Source organism: Phascolarctos cinereus, unplaced genomic scaffold (assembly GCF_003287225.1).
Source record: "Phascolarctos cinereus isolate Bilbo 61053 unplaced genomic scaffold, phaCin_HiC Scaffold_1;HRSCAF=81, whole genome shotgun sequence".
In the NCBI taxonomy this organism is placed as follows: domain Eukaryota; kingdom Metazoa; phylum Chordata; class Mammalia; order Diprotodontia; family Phascolarctidae; genus Phascolarctos; species Phascolarctos cinereus.
The window spans coordinates 19390218-19398459 of record NW_027555514.1 but is presented as its reverse complement, the minus strand read 5'-3'; the positions used below and the strand labels follow the sequence as shown (position 1 = coordinate 19398459).

The window sequence follows — 8242 nt, the reverse complement described above, 5'->3', positions numbered from 1 at the left end:
ACTCTATCTGGTTGTAAAATCTAAATGTCACCAAGAATGAAATAAAATAACAGAGAGCTATGGATGTTTAAGCTCTAAAAATGGGAGGGCCAAGACCCTTAGACTGTGCGACTGTGACGCCAGGGGACCCTGCTTGCTATTTTCAGTTATATTTCAGTTAGCCTATTGAGCTTTTTCATCTTCACTCTATCTTTTGCTGTGGAGAATTCACTTGGGCAAATTCCAGATTTCACTTTGGGATTGTTTTGTTAATGCTGATGCCCTTTAAATATATGTATATGTGTGTACATATTTATATGCACTTACATACATTTGTGCATATATACATATGTGTGTACTATCTGTCTGTCTTTCTGTCTATCCATATATGTATCTATCTTTCTATCCATTCATCTATGTATCTATCCTTCTATCTATCCATCTATGTATTTATCTATCTTCCCAATGATTTTCTCCACTCTCACCACAATATAAACACAATACAGTTAAGCTAAACCATCATGGACCGTTTCTGACAGTGTATGCCTCCTTCTACACCTATAGTCTATTACATCCGCCTCTACCAGTTGTATTTTCCTTTTTACAAATGGGTGCCCCATTTCTGATGGGCATTAAAGATCCCAAATATCCCATTTGGTTCAGTTTCTAATATTTCACATTCCTGCCCTAATCCCGCAGTCCCAACCAACTGGGTACCGATGGGCTCTTTCAGGACACAGGAAATTGAAGGGACCTCAGATGCTGACAAGACCACTCTTCACTTTTTTTTAAAGTTGCTATTATTATTTCAATGAACAAACATTTATTTTTCTCTCCCATCTCTTCCCAACTGAAGAAAAAGAAAAAAAGGAAACCATCATAACAAATATAATTAAGTCAGGCAAAGAAAATTTCTGCATCGACCATGTCTAAAAGTGTACGTTTCATTCTGCATCTTGAGTCCATCACCTATGTCTCAGGTGATGTGAAGCATGTCTTATCTTCAGTCTTCTGGAGTCATGGCCAACCCTCTTTTTTTGCAGATGAGGACATGAAAGTCCAGAGAAGTAAAACAACCTGCCTAGTGTTACAACGCTAGTATGAGTCTGGAGTAGAATTCAAACCCAAATCTTTTTAAAATTAATTTTTTTTGATTTAATTGTCAAATAGTTATTTTTTTCTTCTTCCCCATCCCCCTCTCAGAAAAAAAAAACCCAGATAAAAGCCCTTGTAACAAATATGCATAGTAAAGCAAAAGGAATGCTCATATTGGCCATGTCTACAAATGAAGGTCTCTTTCTGCACCCTGAGTCCATCACCTCCCTCAGAAGGTGGGTAACATTCTTCACCATTTGTCCTCTGGAGTCACGGGAGAACATCGCATTGAGTAGAGTTTAAATTCTTAGAAATTCAAACCCAGGTATTCTTTACTCCAAGTCCGGCGCTCTAGCCACCACTCCACACCGCCCCTTCGAGCTGGTGGGTCTTCTCATTAATTTCTTATCTGATCATTGCGCCATCAAACGTTTGGTTTACTTTCCTAACTAGTATCAAGCGCTGGGCTGATGCTAAGAGACGTCTGGCTTTCCTCCTTGACAGTGCCTCTGGAGCAGCACCTCCAGTCAATCAATCAACGAGCATTTTTTAAGTGCCCATTATGTGTGAAAGTATCATGCCTCACTTTCCAGGCACAAACATGACAGTGAGTCAGTTTTTGCCCTCAAGAAGCTAACATTCCATTGTATGAGAGGGGTACAAAAGTAAATATAGGATATACACAATAAACACAGGTATATGTGTATACACACTAGATGTAATATTTCTGTATGTATATTATATATATATATATATAATATACACACTAGATGTAATATTTCTGTATGTATATTATATATATATATATATATTATATATATATATATATATAATATATATATATATATATGTACAGACACAGACATGAACACATATACACAAAATAAACAAAATGAAAGAGGGAAACAAGAAAAGCCTGGTTCGAGTGGCACTTCGGCTAAGCCTTGAAAGGAGCCGGGGATTCTGAGAGGAAGCAACGAGGAGAGAGAGCATTCCAGGCATAGAGACAGACCATCTCCAGTGGAGACAAGGCTTTTCAGACTTTTGTTCATGACTGGGACCCTCTTCCTGCATACAGTTGAATAGGGTATTTATTAGTCCTTTCCTGTTAAAAGAGAAAAGAGAGACTGTGCTTAGATTATGTGGCACATTGATTTTCGAGTCAACTTCTTTTGGAATAATTTTATCCCCATTTTCTTGGTTTTCTCTCTTAGACTACATTGCATCAAAAGTGATAATTCCCGTGATAAAGTTGGAATCACCAATCCCTTGTCTGATCATTAATCACTTGCCCTAAGAATGCAGAATGAAATGACATGCACTACCATTTAAAATGGTTGACTATTTTATGGGAACCACCTCTGACACTCACCAGCACGGGCAAATCACTTAATCTCAGAGACTCAATCTTCTCATCTGTGAAATGGGAATGGTAGTACCTACTTTGCAAGTAATACAATGGAATACCCAGCAGGTACCTCTTTTTGTTGCCCTTTGCGAGGATGTTCAATTTTAGTTTTTTAGAGTCTGTGGTCTTATGCAACCATATAACCTCACCTTGGGGCATTAAAAATACCATGCTGTTTCCCAAAGGCAATTCAGCCTGCTCTCCTCCTCCTGTCTAACCCAGGCTTGGCCATGTGATACCTCTCTCCAAGGTACGAGTTCCCTGACTTGTGCACTCAGTTGAACAGCATAATTGGGATAAGAAGCATTCACCACCCAGCAGAGATCATTAGGCAAAAGTGTTTTGAGTCATCATTGATCAAATTACTTTTTATTAATTTTTAAGTATGTTCTGTATGTATCTGCATTTGCATCCCCAGTATCTAGCAGCATGCCTGGCACATAGCAGGTGCTTAATAAATGATTGTTAATTGAATGATTGATATATTTCCATGTTGTCTTTCCTGTTAGAGTGTAAGCTCCTTGAGGGCAGGAATGGCTTCACCTTTTTGTCTTTGTATCCCTCAGTCTTCCGTCGTGCCTGGTACATTGTCAGTGCTTAATAAATGATTGTTGATTGATATGTAACCATGTTGCCTTCTTTCTTATGTGCTCATTTTCTCATTCCTTGGCCGTGCCCAGTACATGGAAAACTTTCACTCATCTCCGTTTCCTGCCTTCCTTCAATCCCAGCCAAAATCTCATTTTCTCCAGGAAGCTTTTCCTCATCCCTCTTAATCCCAGTGCCTTCCCTCTGTTGCTTGTTTCCAATTTATTCTGTTTGAATTTTGCATGTAGGTATCTGCAGGTTATCTTCCCTATTAGACTCTGAGCTCCTCAAGGGCAGAGACTGCCTTCTGCCTTCCTTTGTATCCCCAGTGCCTGGCAAATGGTAAGCTTTTAGTAAGTGTTTATTGACTGTGAAAATGTAAACTCCTGAGGACAGAAAAGATTTTACATTTGTCTTTGGGTACCCCAAAACAGTGCCTAGAATACAGTAGTGCTTAATAAATCTCCATTGGTTTGTTGATCAGTCCAGGAGGTGTGAAAATATTTGAAGGCTCGATACACAATGCATGCAGCAATAGAAACATTACAAGCTATTATGAATAATGATAATGAATAATAGTGATTATGAAGGAGAAAAAGAGGAAAGGATCTCATATAAAAAAGGGAATGAAGAAAATAGATGAGGTGGCCAAACAGCAGGACCAAGAGATGACCATCAGATAGCCAGTATGCTCCAGAGGGAGAGCCCGAGATCAAGATGGCGTGAGAGCTCCTCACATGTTGGGAAGTGATCTTACGGTGAATTTAATAACAGTAATGAGAGTAGTTAGCAGTAGCCTTATGATTGGCACCTCTGCCTCAAGTCTCTCTCCACTCCAGCCCATCTGCCACTCAGTAGCCAAAGTGGTCTTCCTAAAGCAGAGGGCTGACCATGTCACCCTCCCCTCCCTCCTTTCAATAAACTTCAGTGGTTTTCTACTACCTACAGAGTATCAAATTCTCTTTCTTTTAGAGCCCTTCACAGCCTGGCCCTTTCTACCTTTCTTGACTTCTGACCCCTCCCTCCCCTCCACGTCCTCTTGATCTAGTGACACTGGGCTCTTTGCCATTCTTCAGACACAACATGTTATTTTCCAATGCTGAGCTTTTCAGGAGCTGTTCCCCATGCCTGGAATACTCTCTCCTCATCTCTGCCTCCTGACTTCCCTCAAGTCCCAGCTAAAATCTCATTTTCTACAGGAAGCCTTTCCCTGCTGATTATCTCCAATTTATCCTGTCTAGCTTGTTTGTACATAATTGCTTGGGTATTGTCACCACCACTAGACTATAATCCTTGAGATCAAGGATTTTGCTTCCCCCCCCCTTTTTTTGTATTCCCAGCACTTAGCACAGTGCCTGCCACATAGCAGGTGCTTAATACAGCCAAATTAAGTTGACAATATCAGTGTAAAGTCCAGCTTTGCTATTTGCTATTTGAGTAAGTAGTAAAGCTAGGCTTCCCACTGATGCCAAGCCATGGGCATGGACAAATATGACCAGGGGCAAATGGAGCCTCTCTGGGCCTTACTTTTCTATAAAATTAGGACTAAGTTCTGAGAGTCTTCTTACCCAGCTTGCTCAAAGAGGGATGAATGTTTGGGCCACAGAAGCTCTTGAGGATGGCCTGGGGACGGGGGGGGTTACATATGGTATGGTAAAGGGACTGTGTTGCACCTGTGCTGGCTGAAATTTTGGAGTGCTACTAGTTCCCCAGAAAAGGTTGCCTAGCCTTACCACAAGTCCTTCAGACTGCTACAGTGTTGTGTCTTTGTTTTTTGGTAGAGACCCTAAGGGTCAAACATTCTCTGAGAGAGAGAGAGAGAGAGAGAGACAGAGAGAGAGAGAGAGAGAGAGAGAGAGAGAGAGAGAGAGAGAGAGAGAGAGAGAGAGAGAGAGAGAGAGAGAGAGAGGAACAAAAGTAAAATGCAATTCGTGAGGAATATTTACCTATTCTACCTTAAAAAGAATATGTCATTATGGAAAGATGCTGGACTTGGGATGATAGGACCTGCCACCTGCTACCTGTGTAATGTTGGGTAAATGACTTCTCTTTGCCTCAGTTTCTCCATCTGTAAAATGAAGGGGTCAGCCCAGATGACCTTTAAGCTTACTTCCAGCTCTAGATCTAGGGTCCCATGATCAATTAGAAAATATCACGAATTTGAAAGTCCAAGGTGGGCGTAAGGTCTCCTCACGGTTTTCTTCCTTGATCCATTTTAATCTCCATAAATCATGGGAAATAACCACTCTATGTTACTCTTTCTGCTTAGATCCCAGGACATCATTAAGAAAGATGGGGTTCGAACCCAGCATTGCCACCGACTCCTCTTTGTCCCCATCCTCTCTCACAGCCCTTGACCAATTCACAAGCAAGTCAAGACATCACCTGGGATGTCACTGATCATCTTCAACCACTGGGCCACTTAACTGCCCTGCGGGCCCAGGAGAACAAGTGAAATCCTTCTTCCAAGATAGACTTTCCTGGTCTTCTTCCCCCACCCCCACCAATTCTCTCTCACCTCAAAGGATGCGGTATTTACTTAGACGTTGTTTTCACCAGTCTGATGTAATCTACCTGAGGGCAGGGGACTACATTTAGTGTGGCTGCCCTAAATTTTCTCTCCCATAGGCTAAACATCCTTGGTTCCTTCAAGTTTGAGGATTTCCACCACTAAAGGGCTAGCCTCAGAGTCAGGATGACATGAGTTCAAATTCTATCTCATTAGCTTCCAGCTATGTGGTCCTGGGAAAGTCACTGCTCTGGGCTTCCATGTCTTCATTTATAAAATGAGGGGCCTGGACTCAATGACCTCCAAGGTCTTTTCCAGCTGCTAAGCCTATCTTTCCATCACCATCCTGGTTGCCTTCTCCCAGATGCTCTTCAGCTTATTAATGTCCTTCTGTAAAATGTGATGCCTAGAACTGAATGGGGCTTGACTGGGGAGAGCCAAGTTAGGACTTCAATTTCCATAGTACTGAATACCCTGCCTCTCTCTTGTACTCACCCACCATAATCTCATTGTTGACTCATACTGAGTTTGTTTTTCACTAAGCTCCCCAGATATTTCTCAGATGAATTTTCATTGGGTCAAATTATTTCCCACCTTGAACTTGGGAAGTTGATTTTTTGAACCCAAGTATAAGATTTTACATTTATTCCTCTTACCTTCAGCTACATCCTCACTAGAAAGCCCACATAACAGCTCTTTCTGGAAAATGTTCTAGTGGTTCCAGCAACCAGTTAATATGAAATGAGTGAAGCAGGCTTAAAGCAACAGCTCAAGAAAGAAGAATTTATGAAAGGTGAGAATTTAGTTATTGCTTTTCAGAGGGAAAAGTAGCCTTCTCCTCCTTTCAACTTTAGCTCTGAATTTTTTTTTGGGGGGGGGGGATGCAGACTTGTAAATTTATTAGTCTAGGGAACTAAAAAGCTCCCTTTTTTGAATGCAGATCATCAGTACCTACAGTTCTACATCGCATGGTCTTAGAGCTGCCTAGAGCATTGACAGGTTAAAATACTTGGCCCAGATCAGTCAGTATGTGTCAGAGTTGGGCCTTGAACTCAGGCCTTTCTGGCTCCTAAGGTTGGCCTTCTGTCCTCTTTACCATGGTGCCTTTCTAGCTACAGTTATGTGCTCCATGCACTGTTACTCAATAGGCCTGCTGCCTGAAGGAGGCAACTGTGCAGATTTTTCCTCTTATCCATTTTCGTAGGCTCAGAGGGTCATCAGTTTGTCTCTGGATGGGATGTCCAACCCCCTCTTTTGGCATATGAAGAAACTGAGGGAGTTGAAGTGACTTATCCAAAGTCACACAGGTAGTAAATTTCAGAGGTAGGATCTAAGCCTGACTCCTTCAAGTCCAGAACCAGTGGCCGGAACTTACTGGCAAACTATCCCACAGCTGTGGACAGGGAAGGGCGGGCTCAAAGTGGACAGAACCCAGAAAGTCCCCTTTGAGTTTGCCTTCTCTTCATTCCTCTCCCTGTCCCTTGCCACTTTCTCACTTTCTATGCTTCCTACATATTATCTCTCTTCTTCTTTTACACACTTACACACACACACACACACACACACACAGAGTCACCATGCTTTTTCTTTGAACCATTTTAACTAGTTCCTCAGGACAGCTAGGTGGCGCCATAGTGCACAGAGTGCAAGGCCTGGAGTCAAGAAGACTCCTCTTCCTAAGTTAAAATCTGGCCTCAGACCCTTACTTGCTAGCTGTGTGACCCTGGGCAAATCACTTAACCTCGTTTGCCTCAGTTTCCCCATCTGTCAAATGAACTGCAGAAGGAAACGGCAAACCGCTCCAGTATTTCTGCCAAGAAAACCCCAAATGGGGTCAAGGAGAGTTAGACATGACTGAACAACAGTGACTAATTCTGCCTCTGGTGTCTTCAATACTCTTCCTAAAGTACATCACTTATAGGGCAAAACGAGAGTAGATTTCGAGCTGGACCATCTTTTCACAACTATATTCTTCCAGCGATGCTGCATCACTGTGAGTCATAGAACACCCAAGTCTCCAAAGAATCAAAGCTGGGGGGCACCCGAAGGGCATTGGGGAGGAATTTGGTGGGTGGGAGCAGGCTGCAACACATTACCAATGAAGGACCGTGCCAGAAAAGTGGGGTAAAGAATGTTATTAGAGAGATGAATGGCTAGAAAGAGTCATCAGTCAGATCACTGGATCATAGAATCAGAGGTGGAAGGGACCTATTGACTCTAACTGCTTCATTCTACAGATGAGAAAAATGAGGCAGACAGAAGTTAAGTGACTTGCCCAGGGTCACATGTTTATTAAGTACCTGAGGCAAGCTGTGAAGCTAAGCTTTCCTGACTTCAAGCCTAGTGCCATTTGCATGATTCCATTAAAAGTTGTTAATGGCTTGCCGTTGTCCACACCAACTGGTCAGTCTGGATTTAAAATCCTCCACAACCTGGCCCCAGCCAAGTCTTACTACACTCTATTCCCATTTATACCTTTGTTTTAGGCAACATGAATTACTGACTGTTCCCTAGCCTTGTCTTGGCCTCCCCAAGTCTTTGCGTGTATTTGTCAGCAGTGTTCAGAGAGTGTCTTGGGATGGCCATCAGGTTGGCCTCCAAGTCGTGAAAAGTCTGAATAGCTTACTAGCACATCCTGGGGAGAGCCTCTGTTGAAGAAACTC

At 42.3% G+C, this 8242-nt stretch overlaps 1 protein-coding gene across 1 annotated transcript in view; it reads right to left on the bottom strand.

Annotated features, from left to right (window-relative positions):
- Nucleotides 1–1937: 1937 nt before the first annotated feature.
- CREB5 (cAMP responsive element binding protein 5) overlaps nucleotides 1938–8242 on the bottom strand; it is a 509250-nt gene continuing 502945 nt past the window's right edge. The window contains exon 11 of the mRNA XM_020993294.2: nucleotides 1938–2179. Within this exon, the coding sequence (XP_020848953.1) occupies nucleotides 2169–2179 (11 nt within the window). The 3' untranslated portion in view covers nucleotides 1938–2168. The remainder of the gene's footprint in view (nucleotides 2180–8242) is intronic.